The following is a 21,443-nucleotide window of genomic DNA, read 5'->3' on the forward strand; positions in this document are numbered from 1 at the left end:
AAGCGAGGCAGTGTGGGACCGTGTCCGTCGCCCTTTACACAGGGGCTGACTGGCCTCGCCCAACTCCAGGAGCCACGTCCGGGGGGGTGACGCCGGCCAGCGGCGCAAGTCAGCGAAGATGGCCAATTCCCCTGGTGCGCAGGCGCACTGGTTCGGGCAGCGCCGGAAGCGCAGGGGGATGGGGCGACGGTGACGCGATTCTGTCCGCGTTGGAGGGGCCGGGCCGCTGCCGGAGTCGCCGCGGCTGCCGCGTGACGTGGCATAGCCGAAGATTTAACGCCAGAGCCGGAGCAGCCCCGCCAGTCGTCAAGCAGGTCATCACCCCGCTAATTCCTTCCCGGAGGGGAGCTCCGTCCTACACATCGGCTGGCGAGCCGTCCCTGCGGCCCTCAGCTCCTCTTTCCTCCCTGAGTTTGCCGGGAGCGTGAAAGAAGGCTCGGGGTCGCGCCAAACCCCTTCTGCTTCTGCCCATCGCAAGTGCCACTACCGCCATGGGCCTCACCATCTCCTCTCTCTTCTCCCGTCTCTTCGGCAAGAAGCAGATGCGCATTTTGATGGGTGAGTCAGGGCCCGAGGGAAGAGGCCAGGCCCTGGTGGGGCGGCCGAGTCTCTACGCTTGGGGCGGCCTCGGGCCCTGTTTTTTTTACCCCCCGTCAGCTGTGGTGGGGGAGGGGCGGCGGGCTGGGGGTCGGGAGGAATTCTTAAGGGGGAACAATGGGGCGAAGGGTGGGCGGTCGCCCGAGATCTGTCGAAGAGGCTGGAACGGGGCCGCGGGCAAGGTTTCCTCCTTCTGGGTTTGGCTTTCTCTTCGTGGTCTTATTGAAAGCCCGACACAGTTTGGCGGAGATGTGAGAGTAGCGAACTGTCGGATCTTGCCGAACCTGAAAGACACTGGCGAGGCCCATTCTGTGAGTGCGATCTGGCTCCCTTCTTCCCCGGGTGTGGGCAACGGTCGGGAGGGAGGCCGAGCGATTCCAGCCTTCCTCCTACCCTTTTCTGCCCCGTGTACACACTCTGCACACTCCAATGGTGTGTGAGCGAGCGGTCGCCGAGAGCCCGGAGCCGGCCGGGGCAGGAAGTGACCGGGCCCAGTGCGGTGGCAGGGGAGCACCCACGGTTTCAGTAGAGTTCGGAGTCCTCAGCGCTCACTTCGCTAAACTTTGCTTCGCTCAGGATTCCGCCTCATATTTTTTTTCTTTTCCTTATTAATGTTCCTGAAAACTGAGTTTATCATGAATGTTTCGTTTGGCCACTCTCAAGGGCTAAATATATTTGGTTTACTCCCTTTGGTTTTAAAACTATGCAGTTTTTATACAGCTGGCTAAAGTTTAATGAAAAAAAAAAAGGCTTAGAAACTAATTCTTTTAAGCCGGTGACAGATTTTCAGTAAGTGAACATCTTGACGCATAACTTTAGGGAGGCCTTGTTAAGCAGTAATTACAAGGGTGTTTTTTAAAAATTCTTATGGAAAATGGGCTTTTTAAAAATTGCTTTTTAGGGTCGGTTTTTCGCTCTGCTGAGGGAGAAGGGGCTTGTCACTTGAGTGATGTAAGCAATGCCTCCCTCAAAGTACTGTGAGTAGTCTTTACATCACAGCTAAGCTCCATGGACCTAAATAATGCTATAATTAGCCTCGCTAACTTTAAACATTGAATTTTGTTGGTTCATTAGCTTGTTTTCTAGAGAAGTGCAGTGGGGGAGGTTTTATTTGAAAGTTTCCCAAAGCAAGGTTCAGTAGTATTTCAAGGTATGTGAAGATAAAGGGTGTGCACATTTGGTTCTTTTTTCACTTTCCTCTTATTGCAGCTTATTCACAATCCATGAAACAATTGTTGATAATTCATTCACAAAGATAAATGAAAATGTTTTCTCTTTCAAAGTTTGTCAGGTTTCAATTATGAAAAAGAATTATTTTAGCAGAGTAAACATATTATTTACTCTTTAAAAGTGCCTGAAAATCGACCATCTAAAAAAGGATCTGAAGTCACTGGGAGAACTTTGGACTGTGCTAAATGATTTCCAGCCTGTTCCTTAAAGAGATTAGCTAGTACGTGGTTCTGTTCCTGGAAGTGTAGTGTGTTATATTTGAAATGTAATGTGTAGTATTTTACTTAAGATTTTTTGTAAATTGTTGTTTCTCATTTCACTAGTTTTTTGTGACGGCTGACAGTTTCAGAGGGAGAAGAAAGGTAGAATTATATACGCTATAAGCACTTTCATATATTTACTATATTAGGGAAGCATTTCACTCCTTTACTCCCCAGAAATGATTGACAGAAAATGGAAGAAAAGTAACTTTGTGCATTTGTGCAGGGAATAGAAGTCATGATTTGAAATTTTTCATTCATGTTAAATGTTTTATTACTCAGGTTTGCTGTTCTTGTTTTGCACTTTAACTTAGGATAATTAGGTTTCCTTGATTAAAAACAGGTTAGTCACAAGGTCACCTTTTATGGTAGCTCATCAAAGGAAGTATAACCTTATGGAGAATATGTGTATGGATAGTGAAATAGGTGATTTGGGGGTTTGATCATTCTTAGATTTTTATATCTAGCTTTATGAGTGATAGCATATATAATAGATCACTCTTAATGTGTCTGCCCCATCCTAGTTTAGAATTACCAATTAATGATTGTTTTTTCCATATTAATTTTCTTTGACAGGCATGTGTTCTTCCTTTTCCTTTATATGGCTTAGTAAAATTCATGCTTTCTTGAGTCAGTGACCATTTTAAAATGTTGTTGAAAGATAGCAGTTAGCTGTTGAATCTGGTTTGCCAAATTACTGTTGGAGAAGTTTTAAATTTTATTTGTACACACTTTCCTAAAAGTTAAAGTAATTTTAAAAGGTGTTTGAAGTTGCAGCTTATGTTAACTAATTAAAATTTTTTTTTCTTTTTTACCGTGCTGTGAGGCATGCGGGATCTTAGTTCCCCGACCAGGGGTGGAACCCACGTCCCTTGTGTTGGAAGCATGGAGTCTTAACCACTGGACCGCCAGGGAATTCCCTAATTAAAAAATTTAAAATCGGGCTTCCCTGGTGGTGCAGTGGTTGAGAGTCCGCCTGCCGATGCAGGGGACACGGGTTCGTGACCCGGTCCTGGAAGATCCCACATGCCGTGGAGCGGCTAGGCCCCTGAGCCATGGCCGCTGAGCCTGTGCGTCCGGAGCCTGTGCTCCTTAACCGGAGAGGACACAACAGTGAGAGGCCCGCGTACCGCAAAAAAAAAAAAAAAAAATTTAAAATCAACACAATGTATCAAATGTAACATCACTTAAACTATAGATTGACAGAAATTTTGTAGTTTTACAGAAAAAAATCTTGTAAATGATATTATTGAGCTTAAATTCAAAGATGACCAGTTTTCACCTTAGATTTCTCATGTAGTCCGTCATTATCCTGTTTTAAGTCTGATCTCCATATCTGTGGTGAGATGTAATTTTGGTAAATGACTGCCCAAATTTTGTTTATATTTGAAACAATATGTTCTGTAGAGGAAATACTAATTCTCCTCTCTTTGAACTTGCAAGTTCTTGCCCGTTGAAAAGCTGAGAAAGTATTGCTTTCGAAAAGATTGCTAATACATACCAATGTAGTTTTGTGTTGTCTTTCATGTGACAGTGGCTTTTTGGGACCAGAGAGGTTTTGGAGGAAAGGATCTTTTCCCAATTTGAAAAATACTAACAATATTTTAAAGTGAGTGGTGTCTCATACTTTTTTCCTAGCATATTTTATAAATACATTTACTATTTAATTTTAAATTTTTGGTCCTGATTCTAAAAATAATGTCCTTATTGTTAAATTTAGAAAACATGAAAAACAATAAAGTGATAATTTCTTATCATTCCACCATTCCACTTTTAATATTTGTTATATTTACTCTCAGCCTTTAAGAGGAGGTTTTTGTTTCTCCAAAATTGTAGTCCTTTTGACTTAGTTTATTATGACCATCTTCTTAGGTCATTAGTTGAAAACATAATTGCCAGCCTTTAAAAAAGGGGGGGGCGTGTCTTCTGATTAGTTATGTGATATAGGTAAACAGTAGAAAAGGCAAAAATCCTTAGCTTCATGCCATTAGAAGTTGATACAACCACCCTTAGGTGTACCCTCCTGCATTATTATAAAGTATGACTATCAGAGGCTGATAATTTGCTGTTAATTAACACATTGATGAAAGTGCTGATACTCCTGACCTGTTAGGTAGAAGCAAAACTCAAGGTCATTATAGTTTTTCTGTACATCTGGTAGCCTCAATTTCAGTTTTGATGGTCAAACCTCTGAGGAATTAGATAAAATATTAAGATAGTGTGTGTCCACCAAAAAACCCTAAGGGCAGGATGGCAATATATGAATACTATTTGAGAGCTCTGGCATCAGACTTAGGATTGTTTCTTTTTAATTAAAAAAAAATTGAGATGTAATTCACATACTATTCCTTAAAAGTGTACAGTTCAGTGGTTTTTAGTATATTCATAAAGTCGTGTAACCATTACCACTGTCCCCCTCCCCGGTACCGCACAGCTTGCGGGACTGGGGATCTACCTGGACCACGGGGCAGTGAAAGCCCGTAATCCTAACCACTAGGCTACCAGGGAACTCCCACCACTGTCTTAATTCTAGAACATTTTCATCAGCCCAGAAAGAAACCCCACACAAGATAGCAGTCACTCCCCTCCTCACCCCTCCCTCTTACAACCACTCTTCTGCTTTCTGTTTCTATGGGCTTGTTTATTCAGGATATTTCATATAACAGAATCATACAATATGTGGCCTTTAGTGTCTGGCTTCTTTCACTTAGCGTGTTTTCACGATTCATCCATATTATAACATGTATCAGTACTTCATTCCTTTTTATGGCTGAATAGTAATTCTGTTGTATGGATATATTCCACATTTTGTTTATCATTCATCAGTTGATGGAACTGTAGTTGTTTCCACTTTTTGGTTCTTATGAATTATGCTGCTGTGAACATTCATGAAAAGTTTTTGTGTGGGCATATGTTTTTAATTTTCTTGGGTAGATAAGCTAGGAATAGGGTTGTTGGGTCGTTGTTAACTATGTTTAACATATTGAGGAACTGACAAACTTTTTCAAAGCAGCTACACCATTTTCCATTCCCACAGCTATATATGTATCTAATTTCTCCAAAAGACTTAGGGTTTTAAAATCTGTTTTACTACTCCTGTGATTCTGGGGATGTTTCTGAATCTCAGATTTTGCATCTGAAAAATGGAGAGTTATTGTGAGAATTAAATTACAAAACGTATGGAATCACCTAGTATTGTGTTTGGAACACAATAAGCACTCAATTTTTAATTATTGAAAAATTATGAAGTTTTTTTCAAGCTTCCTTGTAGAAAATTTGAGAGATAAAACATGAGGAAAAATATCCTAACTGAAACTTAACTGAAAATATACTTTTTTATTCTCAGTCGTTTTCTTTTCTGCGTTTGGTTGTTTCTCCAAGTTGAGATAATTGGAATCTAATTTTAAAACTTAAAATATAAGTACTTCTTGCTGCCTTAATTTGGTAGACATACTTTTTAATGATTGGTAAAGATTTTGGGGAAAGTTTTGCTGCTTTTAACACTCTGGTTAAAGTGCAGGTCCAGTCAAGGAGAACAAGTAATTCCAGTATATCTTTCAAAACAGTGACTTGTTTATGAGGGTGAGAGGGAGGGGAGGACGTTACTGGACTGTACAGATTAGAGTCTTATCTTGGCTAGTTGAGAATTGGTTATAGTTTCATTTTGTGGAGAAATTTCATTGCCAAATATTGCAACAGTAAGGAAATACATACTTAAGAAATCACTAAATGGGCACAGAATTGTTAGACCAACATATTTTTGAGTGAGGAACTATATAATGAGTGATGATATACATTAATTTGTGCATCTTAAATCTCACAATAGAAATACCTTTTAAAAAAACCTTCTGGTTTGCATTTATACAACGCTATTTAATTTATTTATTTATATATTTATGGCTATGTTGGGTCTTCGTTGCTGCTCACGGGCTTTCTCTAGTTGCGGCGAGCGGGGGCTGCTCTTTGTTGCGGTGCGCTGGCTTCTCATGGTGGTGGCTTCTCTTGTGGAGTGCGGGCTTCAGTGGTTGTGACTCGCAGGCTAAGTAGTTGTGGCGCAGGGGCTCAGTTGCTCCGCGGCATGTGGGCTCTTCCTAGACCAGGGCTCGAACCTCTGTCCCCTGCATTGGCAGGCGGATTCTTAACCACTGCGCCACCAGGGAAGCCCTACGTTTTTTTTAAACTAAGGTCTGAGGTCAAGTTGGACCACCAGTGAGGACTGGTGTGTACCTTAGTTCTCAAAACTTAACACAAGTGTTTTTTGTAATCATTATTTCAGTTTCAGTTCTTCCTACCTGGGCTAATGGCATTTGGACTTAGCTAAAGGTGAATTTTGCTTTATTTTAAAATTTGATCAAAATCTCCTGAGGAGGACTTAGGCTCTAAGGGACTTAGCTTTTTCTAACAATGAAAATATCCTGTTGTTCACCTCCTCATTTTCTATATTTTTATTAAAGATGCCAAACTCTAAGGTAGCTGCTTTTGTTTCTTTGTATATTTTTAGAATTATGTTTTCTGATATGTTTGCTCTTCTATTCTGTAGTTAAAACATAAAACAGTTCCTGTTAACAGTTGGTTTTTCTTATGCCCGTGAGTGAGGGGGCTACTCGTTCTGACTAGGAAGTGTCATAGTATTTTGGACAGAATAAACAATCTCAGTATGAAGAAGTGGGGAACAGAGTTTGATCAGAGGATAGAGGAGTAAGAAAGCATAAAATGCCTGAGTCTCCAGGGAGATCTTTTTTTTTTTTAAGCAAGGGTTTCCTGTGCTAAGTCATGCTCTGATATAAATACTAAACAACAACAACAAAACTATCCTTAAAAAACAAACAAAGAAACACGAAAAACTATCCTTGCTTAAATCAATACTCGGTTGAATTGATTTCAAAATCTGTGATAGTGTTAATCTAGGTGGCCAAATGTGATATCCTTAGACCAATAATATTCAGTGAGGTTTTTAGATATTGACCTTCCATTTATGAAGGCTTTAACAAACAATGTAGAATATGCAGCTTTTCAGAGATTCATACTTAAACATTTAATTTGCTTTTCACCCTCTTCTATACCTTCTTGTTGTAGTATGGATTTTTTTTTGTTTTGGAAACAAGTACATTCCTCCCTACTTATATCTGCCTGCCTCAAAGGAATTATTTTAAGAATTTAGACATTATATTGGAGATGAATATGACAAGGCCTTCTTTACAACCCAAATTAACCAGTCTTTTGTTATCATTTCTGCACATGTGATGTTGAAATGGATTTAGGTAGGGGTAAAATTGGCCTCATCTTCCTTTCTTACATATATATTTTTTCCCCTAGCATCAAGACCTTTTACCTAAAATTTGCTTGTTATATTAAAGGAAATTGAGTTTTTGAATCTTAAAGATAGTTCTTAATTTGTTTTTATGTGTTCTCTGATTCAACTTATAATTTGTGTTTTTTTTTTGTTTTTTTTGCGGTACGCGGGCCTCTCACTGTTGTGGCCTCTCCCGTTGCGGAGCACAGGCTCCGGACACGCAGGCTCAGCGGCCATGGCTCACAGGCCCAGCCGCTCTGCAGCATGTGGGATCTTCCCGGACCAGGGCACGAACCCGTGTCCCCTGCATCGGCAGGCGGACTCTCAACCACTGCGCCACCAGGGAAGCCCTATAATTTGTGTTATTAAAAATGGTAGTAGTTCATAGAATTAATGAGGACTTGAATTGGAAGAGATCTTAGATTACTTGATCTAGTCCCCTTATTTTATAGCTGATTTCTCTGGCCTCTTTCCCAAAGTGATTTGTTTAAAGCCATTCAACTATTGTGTGGCAAAGCAGATCTTGAGATTAGACCTTGTGCTGTCTCTCTAGGTCTAGAAAGAAAAATGGAAAGGCTTTTGTAGGAGGTGTTGCCTTTGGGAATCAGAAATGAGGCGATTTCATTTCTAACTCATTTGTGCCTTGACCAGTCAGCTTTTGCTTTCAAAATAAAAATTTGTTGTAAAATTGTTTCTTAATGTGTGCTTTTGGTCTAGATTTAAAATCTGAAATATCTTTTTCTAGTTGGGTTGGATGCTGCTGGCAAGACCACCATTCTGTATAAACTGAAGTTAGGAGAGATAGTCACCACCATTCCTACCATTGGTAAGAAAGTTTACAGTGATTTTAATTTATATCATAATAATGTATTATAAAGTAAAATAGAATATAGTTTAATTCTGACTATTTTTTTTTTCAGAGTAGTTTTTGGTTCACAGAAAAATTGAAAGGAAACTGCAGAGATTTCCCATATATCCACTCCCCCAACACGTGCATAGCCTCCTCCATTGTCAGCATCACTCAGTAGATGAACCTACATTGACACATCGTAATCACCCCAAGTCCATATACCTTAGGGTTGTCCTACATTCTTTGGGTTTGGACAAATATACAATGACATATAGCCATCATTGTAACTGTCTTGGGCTTTTACGTTTGTTGATTATCTATTAGGACTTTAAAAAAAAGCAATTCTGGGAGAATTCCACAATAAAGGGATTTATTTTCTGAATGACATTGTGCGCAGCAAACTTTTTTTTTCTTTTTTCTCTATAGGTTTTAATGTGGAAACAGTAGAATATAAGAACATTTGTTTCACAGTATGGGATGTTGGCGGTCAAGATAAAATTAGGCCTCTCTGGAGGCATTACTTCCAAAATACCCAGGTAAGTTAGGAATGCTATACATTTTTATAACTTTTTTTTTTTTTTTTTTTATCATGTTCCTTCTTATCTGTATCAAAACTCATACTGAACAATGAGCTCTGGGTTGCAAAAGAGGATTATAACTTTTATTTATATGTTTCATGTTCCAAAGTTTATGTTAATATATACTGTTTACTTGGATATTGGTGTTTACTCCATGAGTTGGCATTCTTCTTATCACTACTTCCATGTTCTTCAGTGGACTCTCTCATTCATGCCTTTGTAGGCTAAATAACTTAGGGTGGAAGAGTTACATAATTATCGTAGTAATATTTTGGAAGATGAGGTGGGGTGGTTCTCAGGGTTGAATTAGATGTTTCTTCAGTAGTTCTATTGGTTTCATTCTTAGTTTAGGAAGTAAGATCTGTATAACTTTCTGTCATTGTAGTTTTAAATGAATGTAATACAATTAATAGCCCTTCATTTAACCCAGTTAAGTGTTTACTTTATTAAAATACATTAAGAAAAAATATATTAAGGTAAATCTGCTCTGTTGATTTGTACATGATTTTTATATTATCATGTAGTATGTATAATGCTGGCATGGTAGAGACCTTAGTGATTCTGTAGAGCAGGAATTCTCAAATTTGACTGCACATTAAAATTACCTGGGGAGTTTTAAAAATCCCAAAGCCCTGATCATAACACCTGACCACTTGAATCAGAATCTCTGGGGAAACACAAAAGACCCCGAATAGCCAAAGCAATCTTGAGAACGAAAATCGGAGCTGGAGGAATCAGGCTCCCTGACTTCAGACTATACTACAAAGCTACAGTAATCAAGACAGTATGGTACTGGCACAAAAACAGAAAGATAGATCAGTGGAACAGGATAGAAAGCCCAGAGATAAACCCATGCACATATGGTCACCTTATCTTTGATAAAGGAGGCAGGAATGTACCAGTGGAGAAAGGACAGCCTCTTCAATAAGTGGTGCTGGGAAAACTGGACAGGTACAGGTAAAAGTATGAGATTAGATCACTCCCTAACACCATACACAAAAATAAGTTCAAAGTGGATTAAAGACCTAAATGTAAGGCCAGAAACTATCAAACTCTTAGAGGAAAACATAGGCAGAACACTCTATGACATAAATCACAGCAAGATCCTTTTTGACCCACCTCCTAGAGAAATGGAAATAAAAACAAAAACAAATGGGACCTAATGAAACTTCAAAGCTTTTGCACAGCAAAGGAAGCCATAAACAAGACCAAAAGACAACCCTCAGAATGGGAGAAAATATTTGCAAATGAAGCAACTTACAAAGGATTAATTTCCAAAATTTACAAGCAGCTCATGCAGCTCAATAACAAAGAAACAAACAACCCAATCCAAAAATGGGCAGAAGACCTAAATAGACATTTCTCCAAAGAAGATATACAGACTGCCAACAAACACATGAAAGAATGCTCAACATCATTAATCATTAGGGAAATGCAAATCAAAACTACAATGAGATATCATCTCACACCAGTCAGAATGGCCATCATCAAAAATTCGACAAACAATAAATGCTGGAGAGGGTGTGGAGAAAAGGGAACACTCCTGAACTCCTGGTGGGAATGTGAATTGGTACAGCCACTATGGAGAACAGTATGGAGGTTCCTTAAAAAACTACAAATAGAACTACCATATGACCCAGCAATCCCACTACTGGGCATACACCCTGAGAAAACGATAATTCAAAAAGAGTCATGTACCAAAATGTTCATTGCAGCTCTATTTACAATAGCCCTGAGATGGAAACAACCTAAGTGCCCATCATCGGATGAATGGATAAAGATGTGGCATATATATACAATGGAATATTACTCAGCCATAAAAAGAAATGAAATTGAGCTATTTGTAATGAGGTGGATAGACCTAGAGTCTGTCATACAGAGTGAAGTAAGTCAGAAAGAGAAAGACAAATACCATATGCTAACACATACTTATGGAATTTAAGGAAAAAAAATGTCATGAAGAACCTAGGGGTAAGACAGGAATAAAGACACAGACCTACTGGAGAACGGACTTGAGGATATGCGAGGGGGAAGAGTGAGCTGTGACAAAGCGAGAGAGAGGCATGGACATATATACATAAGGTAGATAGCTAGTGGGAAGCAGCTGCATAGCACAGGGATATCAGCTAGGTGCTTTGTGACTGCCTGGAGGGGTGGGATAGGGAGGGTGGGAGGGAGGGAGAGGCAAGAGGGAAGAGATATGGGAACATATGTATAACATTCACTTTGTTATAAAGCAGAAACTAACACACCATTGTAAAGCAATTATACTCCAATAAAGATGTTAAAAAAAAAAAGAATCTCCGGGGATATAAACTAGACATCAGTAGTGTTTCTCAGATGTTAATCTGCATATGAATCACCTGGGTATTTGTTAAAATACAGATCAATTCAGTGGGACCTGGCTGAGTAAGGCCTGTGATTCTTCATGTCTAGCAAGTTCTCAGGTGGTGGTGCTGATGTTGCTGGTTTGGAACCTTACTTTGAATAGCAAGGCTCTATCTAGTACAGGGTTTTTCAACAGCAGCAGTGTTGACATTTCAGACTGGTTAATTCTTTGTCATTGAGTGAGGGGAGGGCTCTCCTTTGCATTGTAGGATGCTTAGCAGCATTCTTGGCCTTTACACACTAGTTGCCAGCAGTAGTCTCCCCCACCCAATCCAGTTGCAACAACCAAAAATATCTCCACATATTGCAAAATATTTCCTGGGGACAAAATTGCTCCCTCTTGAGAACTACTGTGGTTGTCTAACTCTTATATAAGAGGAAACTGAAGCTTGGAATGACTTAATTAAGAGTGGAGAGCTGGTTCTTGTTTTACATTTTTTATTCAAGTAGTTCCCAACTCTGGTGTTTTCTACCACGAGAGGTTTCTTATCATTTTTTGTTTACTACTGGAATTGATAAAATTTTTTTAAAATAATGTATGAGGTTAGAAGCACTTCATATGTTTAAGATGTACAGATGTCTTTCTTGATCTCCAGCTCTTATAACATTGTAGACAAGTGACGTTTATTGCCACCACGTGGCAGTGAATACCCTAGGTGAGTGGTGGGAACAACCAGGTTTAAGTAGCATGTCATGTTAAGTAAGAGGCATACTTTTTTATTTAAAAATTAAAATGTTTCTGTTCATTAACAAAGCTGTGGTTAGGAAAGATGTTTTGATATGAGTTACATGCTTTTAAAAACTTTACTATGGAAATATTTGAATGTATACAAATGTAGAGAATAGCATAATAAGCGCCCACGTATCTATGATATTACCCAACTTCAATTATTAGGATGTGGCCAGTATTCTTTAATCAGTACTCCTTTATAATGTATTTCACCATTGGGATTATTTTAAAGTAAGTCATAGGCATTTCACTTAGGGAACACGCTTTTTAAATACATTTAGGTATGAAGTAAAACTGCTAATCCTAAGCCTGTAATTCTTTTTATTTTATTTTTAAAAATTTTATTGAAGTATAGTTGATTTACAGTGTGTTAATTTCTGCTGTACAGCACAGTGACTCAGTTATACATATATGTATTGTTTTTCATATTCTTTTCCATTATGGTTTATCACAGGACATTGAGTATAGTTCCCTGTGCTATACAGTAGGACCTTGTTGTTTATCCATCCTATATATACTAGTTTGCATCTGCTAATCCCAACTCCCAATCCTTCCCTCCCCCATTCCTCCTCCCTCTTGGCAACCACAAGTCTGTTCTCTATGTCTGTGAGTCTGTTTCTGTTTTGTAGATATGTTCATTTGTGTCGTATTTTAGATTCCACATATAAGTGATATCATATGGTATTTGTTTTAGTCTTTCTGACTTCGCTTAGTATGATAATCTCTAGGTCTGTCCATGTTGCTGCAGATGGCATTATTTCATTCTTTTTTATGGCTGAGTAATATTCCATCGTATATATGCACTGCATCTTTATCCATTCATCTGTCGATGGGCATATAGGTTGTTTCCATGTTTTTATTTTTAAGCCTTTAATTCTTGACCAAGGGTAACACTGCTCTTATCCCTAGACTTGTTTAGAATGCTTTTTAATTTACTTTAACTTGCAGTTAGACCCATTCCTGGCCTCTGTGGACCACCTTAGAATCAAAAGTCCAAGTACTTCTGGGACTTCCCTGGCGGTCCAGTGGTTAAGACTTTGCCTTCCAATACAGGGGGTGTGGGTTCATTCCCTGGTCAGGGAGCTAAGATCCCATATGCCTCATGGCCAAAGAACCAAAACGTAAAACAGAAGCAATATTGTAACAAATTCAATAAAGGCTTTAAAAATGGTCCAAATTAAAAAAAATCTTAAAACCCCACAGAAATCCAAGTACTTCGTAGGGACTTCAAGGCTGCCGGAGAAAGCTTTACATCAAGGTTGCCGGATGTAATCACAGCTAAGCTATTAAAGCTGTCTTTTGCAGCACTCATGATCAGTTCTTTTAGCTGTAAAATTTAAAAGAAACTAATTATTCCATTTAACCATGCTTCTAAATTTTATTAGCAATTCAGGACACAGTGTTTATTGTAGTAAATTCCTCTTACCTCATTATATAATTCAAATTATTTTCCTGTTCTAAATATTTGGCCTTTTAAGTAATCTTTTCTTAGAGTAGCTATCTTTAGAATCCTAGCTTTTCTACACTCTTGATCGTGCTGTCCCAGGAAGTGAATAACTTAGAATTTCTCAAATAATCCTCCCTCTCAGTAATGTTACTTTGGGACTGACAGTGTTATTTGCATCTTAAAACGATAAAAATGGATTGTTAGTAGTCTAGATAAAATTAGATCCCTTTTAGAGGCATTACCTCTTCTAGAGAAGTAGGTTCTAAATAAGAGTGGTTTTGGGGATGGGAGGAAAAGGAGGAGACATTTACTAAATGCCCGTGATATGCCAAGGACAATGCTTCATTCTTTTGTACCTCTATGATTATGTTTAAAAATAGGCTTAAAAAATTGGTGGTATTTTATTTTATAGAAGAGGAGGCATGTTCAAGGATTAGGTAATTTATATAACTAATAAGCATTGAATTTGGTATCTTCCCACTATGCCATACTAGCTCTGAGAGCACCAAAATTTTTTTCAAAGGGTAGGATGTTTAAAAATTAAGATTTCCTGCAGAGATAAAGGAAATGGGTTTCAAGTTTTTTAGACCAAAAAAAATTATGTCATTTAATGACCGTAGCCTAAAATAATTATTAAGTACCCTGGCAAGCTCAGTACTATGGTAATACTGAGGGGATTAATCCCTCAGTGGATTTAATCTGGTGACTTACACAAATCAGTAGTGGTACAACACAGTTTATGATAAAGTGACAAATGATTAAAAATACTTTAGGGGTCAGGGTTGTGGGGAAAATAATACTTTAGTGTATATACTAAAGAATATACTTTAGTGTAATAGGAATAGATTTTAACAAAGCTATAAAATTCATCTGCCCTGTCTCTCTAACTGAAAATTTTATACTTTCCCATTTGAAAGTTTTTGGAAGAGTCTTAATTCAATTAATTCCTTCCCAATTCCACTTCTTTTGTAGTATAAAATTCTAATATTTGAATATCTTGAATATCTTTGAATATCTAATATTTGAATATCTACTACCTTCCTTTTTGTTAAGAATTTCTTATTCGATCAAGTCAGCCTTGAATTTTTCTGGATATATTTTGCTGAAGACTTTCTTCTCCTGATTCTAGAGCTGGCAGGCAGCATTCTAGAGCAAGACTCTCTTTTCCTGATGAACTATATAAAAGCTACTGTAGTGCACTCCTTCCGCTTCTTTTTTTAGTTTCATTTTGTGCATGCTTTTGAATAAGGTAATTCAATTAGTAAATTCATGAATCCTTAGGATCTGTGGATTGTTGTTTTTCCTTTTGTGCCCACTTTGTGGCCATTTTGTTACTTCTACTTACCTGCATTTAAATGTGCAAAGGTAGGGGAAAGGTATAGAATTTATTCTTCTTAGCATAGTTGAAAAAAGTGATCAGTTGTTAAGAGGCAGATTTTCTTTTGGAAATAACATTGATAAGTTAAAATAACAAATAGTGCTCAAATCTGTAATGCCCTGTCTTTTCCTTTTTTTTTTTTTTGTAAGGAGACTTTCTTCCTAACATGTTATTAACTCTTGATGTGGTTTTGCTGCCTGTGTACTTAGGTTTCATATTTAGTGTGTGCTTTAAATTTAACTTTTAATTTATTTCAGGGTCTTATTTTTGTGGTAGATAGCAATGATCGTGAAAGAATTCAGGAAGGAGCAGAAGAGCTGCAGAAAATGGTGAGAATAGTTTTTAAATTTATCATTTCCAAGATATGTTTTTCTGGGTGATAGTGGTGGTGTTAGTGGTCGGTACATTTTAACTGTAATTTGATTACATAAATCAACTTTTTAGAGCTAGAAAGAACCTTGAAAAACTATATATTATCACAAGTTCTTAAGACTGCAAATAAAAATCTCCTGTAGAGCTTTTAAAACAACTCATGGATGAGCAGTTACTTCAGTAAGTTGGGAGGAAGGCCCAGTTTGTTTGTAGAATGCTCCATGGGTGATTTTGATGCATATCTCTGGTTGAGGATTTTTACTTTAGTCCGGTCTTTTATTTTCTAGTTATAAAATCTCCAGTTTTGAAGCTTTTGTGACCTAGGAATCCTGGTTCAAATCCCTTGTTCCCAAGGTCATTGGGTTCAGTTTTCTCTATACTATACCTATAAAATATACTTCAAAATGTTACATAATAGCAACCATGGTAAAAGAATTCCACCTAAGGCATGTGGCATTTTGGTTGATGGTGGCATTTTGGCCTTGCCAAATATTGGATAAATGTTTTCATATGTTCATACTGTTAAAAATCCTGAGGGGGAAAATTGTTGAGGAACTTTGCTAGAGGAGCGTTGTCATGGTTTCAGACTTGTAGGTGTAAAATATTTACTGAAATATTCTCATTCAGTGCTCCTAAGACTGGAGTGCAGTTTGTAAAACCATTGTGCCAGTATATGTGTAACTGGTGCTTTTTTTGTCTCCGTTAACTATTACCCCTTCTACTCTTTTTTTTATTTTGTAAACCGCTTTATTGAGATATAGTTCACATACCATAACTTCACTCATTTGAAATGTACAAGTCAGTGGTTTCTGGTATACAAAATTGTACAATCATTACCACAATTGAATTTTAGAACATTTTCATCACCTCCAAAAAGAAATCTTATAACTATTAGCATTTGTTCCCCATTCCTTCCCCCATTCTACCCTACCTGCATAAAATATGTGGTCTTTTGTTACCTTTTTAAACTTTTTGTTTCTTTTCACTTAGCATAAGTTTCCAAGTGTTGTGTCATATATCAGTATTTCATCCCACCGGCTTCTGCTCTTGGTATAATTCTTGTATTTTACATGATACTACTAATGCCCTAATCACTGTATTGTTTTCCCACTGTTGTTTGATCCAACTGGCTGGAAAGGATAAAAGTCCAAAAAGAATCATCGTCTAAGTATGTTTACTACTGAGTACCATAAGATCCTGCCATAAATGTTTATTCCCATGTGTGTTTCTGGTCCTTGCCAATCCTGACCCTCCATGGATTATCAAGACTGAATGAATGATTTACCTTAATGGAGTATAGGATGATTGACTTGGAAAATAGTTTTGCTTTACTTGAAGGTGTATGATTATTGATTTGATGTTTGATAATGTATTTAATGTTGAATAAATGATGTACATACGTAGGAAGCCTGTTTTACTTAGTTTGTTACAATAATTGGATTCCAGTTTGGTAGTTGTTAATGTCTTTATTTTCAGCTTCAGGAAGATGAGCTGCGAGATGCTGTGTTGCTGCTTTTTGCAAACAAACAGGATTTGCCGAATGCTATGGCCATTAGTGAAATGACAGATAAATTAGGTCTTCAGTCTCTTCGTAACAGAACAGTAAGTTTTTGGAGTTTCATATTAATCTCCTGACTATTAGATTATTAGCATAATTGTTTAAGCTGATATTTAGTTTAAACATTTATTAGTTAATTGTCCCCTTTGAAATAGATGATGAGCACATCATTTAAAAAACTACAGGAGGGCTTCCCTGGTGGCGCAGTGGTTTAGAGTCCGCCTGCCGATGCAGGGGACACGGGTTCGATCCCTGGTTGGGGAACTAAGATCCCGCATGCCTGGCAGCACAGCCAAAAGCAAAAAACAGAAAACACTACAGTAAGAGACTCTTGCTTATATAAAAATGAGCCCTTTCAGGCTTTATTTCAAACCTTTGTAAATGTTGTATTCAACTTTAAAGTACGTTGATATCTTCTCCATTCTTAAACTTTTTAATATATATCCTTTAAGGATCCAAAGGTTTTAAATATCTTTATTTCGTTTGACTTTTGTTAACATTTTTTATTTTTTATTTTTTTGTGGTACGCGGGCCCCTCACTGTTGTGGCCTCTCCCGTTGCGGAGCACAGGCTCCGGACGCGCAGGCTCAGTGGCCATGGCTCACGGTCCCAGCCACTCCGCGGCACGTGGGATCTTCCTGGACCGGGGCACGAACCCATGTCCCCTGCATCGGCGGGTGGACTCTCAACCACTGCACCACCAGGGAAGCCATAGCAGCCATATTTTAGATAATATTTTGTACTGTGTGTGTGGTAGCACTAAGAGCTTGTGGAGGGACCTGTAATTATGATGTGAAACAAGTTTTGAGTTTAAAATTATAAAAAATATCTACTTGCTCTCCAATAGCTTTACCATTTGAGATCAGTGGTTTAAATATTGGCGAAATACAATATATTGTTTTATTTATAAAGATGATATCACAAACTATTATTACGGTTTGTGCCTTACAGTAGTTTTTCATTAGCTTGTCAACAAGGTGAAACTGTGGTGTGGCAATAACTGTATACACTGTTTAAGATGTCCCAGCCCAATTTAAATAAGACAGACTGTAAATGATGCAGTTTTCCATGCTGTGAGGATATGAATTCATGCCTTTTTCCCAGCCTTCTAGGTTATTGGGGTCCTTGGTATTAAAGTAATAATTGGCAGCAAATGGTAGACTTGAAGTGACTTTGCAACATTAAAGCAAGGTCTTTATTTTAAGGCAAAATAAAACTGGTCAGTAAAGAAAATTAATAAACCATCCCTAAAAGGTAATTAAATTGCTTTCTAGGTCTTTTTCTTGGTATTTGAAACTTTTCATGGCATTTCATACAGTTACTGAAGATAATATTCATAAACATTTTAAAGATTGGAACTTGTGGGGGTACATGAGACTAAAGATAGTGAAACTCCCGAAAAAGCTTGCCTCTAAAATATCAATAATCCCTACTCTTTCAAAATTTTGCCTCTTCTACTCTGAACTTAGTTTTGTGGGAAACAAGAGCATCATAAGGACCAGGTGGGTAGTTTATTAGTTACTAATCTTCCCATGAATTTTCGTTTCAGATTAAGTAGTAGTTGGTTAAATGTAATGAATGGGTAGTAGTAGCTTTAGATATGAGAGGAGTTTTGTGAGAAGCAAGAGGTGGGAGAACAGTTCTAATCTATACGGTTACTGAGATCATTAAATACAAAATTAATCATTTGTGAAATATACTTTTAACACATTTACAACTTTAGTTCCTATGGCTTTATGTATTTTTCCTTTTTCTCTATACATTTATGGCACCTGCTCACTAATACCCCTGGAAAATAATTTTCTGAGTAAGGAATTTTAAACACTGGTTATATTAATTAAGTGTTTTCTCATTGTCCTTTCTTTACAGTGGTATGTTCAAGCCACTTGTGCTACACAAGGAACCGGTCTGTATGAGGGACTTGACTGGCTGTCAAATGAGCTTTCAAAACGTTAAATGAAACTGGATATCTAACCAAGGACATGTTTGATAGAATTGGTCTAGGCTTGTTACAACAAAATTAGTTTGCATCTTGGTTTTTAAACAATATGTGGGACTGGTTTGGGCAGAATATTACAGCGTTTAAACTTATTTTGTTGCCAATTATTGTTTACCAAGTATAATGTTGCCATTTAGCAATATGCTTGGTTTTAAAGAGATTCTCTTAACTTGGGGAAAAAAACTGTCCTCTTTTAATTTTACTTCCCTTAAGCCTAAATGCCTGGACATAGCTAATGTGACACCTTTAAATAAATCCATTTTGAATGTTTTTTTGAGCCCACAGCAAATAATGTTTTAAAGTTATCCCCTTGCTACTTTACTGATACGTTTATCATTCCTGGGACAGTCTGCTGATTTAAAAAATGTAGCATTCCATTTGTATTTATTTTTCTCCCTTGCCAAAAAAGATTTTTTAATACTGCTTGTACCAGCCAGGGAAATGCTCCAAAACACTATTCAGATCTTTTGCACTGAGGAACTTATATTTCCCTCCCATTATTAACTCCTGGCTTCCATCAGCCAAGCTTACCTTGGTGTGGTTTGGATTTGATAGCTAATTAGTTCTGTGCTAGTTGCAAAGAGTTCATATTGAGATGATTTTTAATACTCAGCAGATTGTCTTCCTTTATATTGTATCTTTTTTATGTTGCATGTTGCTTTTGGTATCAGCCTGACTCTTGGCCCAGTATATGATAGTTCTGCTGATGTTTTATTGTTTGTTGGTGAACATGTCTTCATTAAGAGTTTTGGAAAACTCATCAGACTCAATAAGTTTTCTTCATAACCCATTTGGAATTATTCCTAATAAAATGATAAAACATGTAATGGTGTTTGTTTTTCTTGAGTCTTGAAGATGTTTGAAATAGATTTTTCTTAGTTGATTTGCATATATTACATACTGTGAACAATAATAAAGATCCCAGTGAGTTTATTTATTGTTTGAATTGGAAATAAAATGTGGGTTGCTATTGTGTGTAACAGAGTGAGGAGCAATTTCAAGAATTTAGTCTTCTTTGATAAAATACCATTTTGATGCTGTACATTTCTAAAGTCAGATCAAGAGTAAAAAGCTGTAATAAAATGAACTGCTCCCAAAGTATGTATGCATGTGTTTGTTTCACAGCTAACATTCGTTTAAAAAAAAAATCAAGTGTTTTTTGTATCTCGTAATACATAGACGGTTAGTGATGCTGCTCTCCTGTGTAGGAGAACAAAGTTCACAAACACTTTTCTTTTTTAGCTTCACAAATTTCAGAACTTCTGCAGAAAGTGACTAAATCTTTGTCATAGGGTAGTACCTCACGAATTACGTCTGTTAATTTCTTAAGAACTCAACTTGGTAACCTTATGAGTAACTTAGTTTTTGTCTGTAATCTAACGTTTTATGTATTTCATAAACCTTGCATTTTTATGATTATTAATGGCTTAGATTTAGATAAATTTATGGATTGGAATCTTGGTTTCAAAGCCAATACATGCTTGTAAAATAATGTGTATATTTGAATTGTAAAAAAAACAAAACAAAAAAACTACTGGACAAAGCAAAAGGAATTTAGAATTAAGTAGTTGGTGATTGTGAAACAGGTTACTGGGAGAAAGTGTATGCTAAACTTGTGTTATTTCATGTAAGTGCATCTTCTCTAGCCCACTGGATGAATTCTTCCTTCTTCCCTCCAAATAAGAAAGGTCTCATTTCTTGGATAAAACTAAGATAAGGGTATATAGTATGTGTGGTTTTTATGGGGTTCAACTAGGGGATACAAAACTTCAGAGGTTCAATGATAGGATCATAGTTAAATTACCATTGTTGTATTAATTTTTAAAAGACTAAACCAAGTAAGTCAAAGATGCTTTCATGAACTCTGAAGATAGAATAAAGAGAATCCATATAATCTTACTTTCAAGATATGGCAGCTCTTACTACCATTGTTGGAAATGACTGCATTAGGAATCTAAAATTGCCTAATTTTTGCTAAATGGGTTAAATAAAGATTTGCAAGATTGCTTGTTCTTTTTTATGTTTTAAAGAAAACATTAACTTGGTGATTTGGCATGTTTTTTGTTTGTTTGTTTGTTTTTTGTGGTACGCGGGCCTCTCACTGTTGTGGCCTCTCCTGTTGCGGAGCACAGGCTCCGGGTGTGCAGGCTCAGCGGCCATGGCTCACGGGCCCAGCCGCTCCACGGCATGTGGGATCTTCCCGGACCGGGGCACGAACCCGTGTCCCCTGCATCGGCAGGCGGACTCTCAACCACTGCGCCACCAGGGAAGCCCGATTTGGCATGTTTTTACCCCAAGGAGTTATTCTTTTTCTTCAGTCCTGGTGGTAGTTCTTTGTTTTTGTTTTTAAATTAAATTGAGAAGTTCCATTTTTTTCCAAGTAGAAGTGAGTAAATGCTTTGGGGAAAAGTGTAAATTGAGAGATAATCCCTAGAATGCCTTTCACTGTGTTTTAACATTCTTTGAAAACAATGCAAACTTATAAAATCACTATCACTGTCCTAATTTATTGACATGATCAGTACTCTTTTATGAAATACTTGACATTATATTCATTGCTTACTGTTTACACAAATGTTAAATGTAGTGTTGATCAATCAAAAAGAGGTCTCTGTGACCCTCCTGTATTATACAGAACAGTTGATTATACCCACAGATTAAAAAATACTCTGTCAAATAATTGTTAAGTATGTTAACAGAGAAGCTGAAGAGGGATTGTGGTTCCCTTAAAGGCTGACTAGCAGCATCAGAGTTGAGGATAGA

General features: G+C 37.4%; 1 protein-coding gene and 1 non-coding gene across 2 annotated transcripts; one reads left to right on the plus strand and one right to left on the minus strand.

Moving 5' to 3' along the window:
- The first annotated feature begins 147 nt into the window (after positions 1–147).
- ARF4 (ARF GTPase 4) lies at positions 148–19,507 on the plus strand. Its single transcript, XM_030867486.3, has 6 exons — positions 148–558; positions 8,126–8,206; positions 8,657–8,766; positions 15,009–15,080; positions 16,600–16,725; positions 18,551–19,507. Exons 1-6 carry the CDS (start codon positions 492–494, stop codon positions 18,635–18,637), a joined length of 543 nt encoding a protein of 180 aa, XP_030723346.1. The 5' UTR covers positions 148–491; the 3' UTR covers positions 18,638–19,507.
- LOC115859175 (small nucleolar RNA SNORA40) lies at positions 8,819–8,933 on the minus strand. The gene has a single exon (XR_004041954.1). It is a non-coding gene; the product is annotated as a small nucleolar RNA SNORA40 (small nucleolar RNA).
- Positions 19,508–21,443: the final 1,936 nt, after the last annotated feature.

Source organism: Globicephala melas, chromosome 11 (genome assembly GCF_963455315.2).
Source record: "Globicephala melas chromosome 11, mGloMel1.2, whole genome shotgun sequence".
Classification (NCBI taxonomy): Eukaryota; Metazoa; Chordata; class Mammalia; order Artiodactyla; family Delphinidae; genus Globicephala; species Globicephala melas.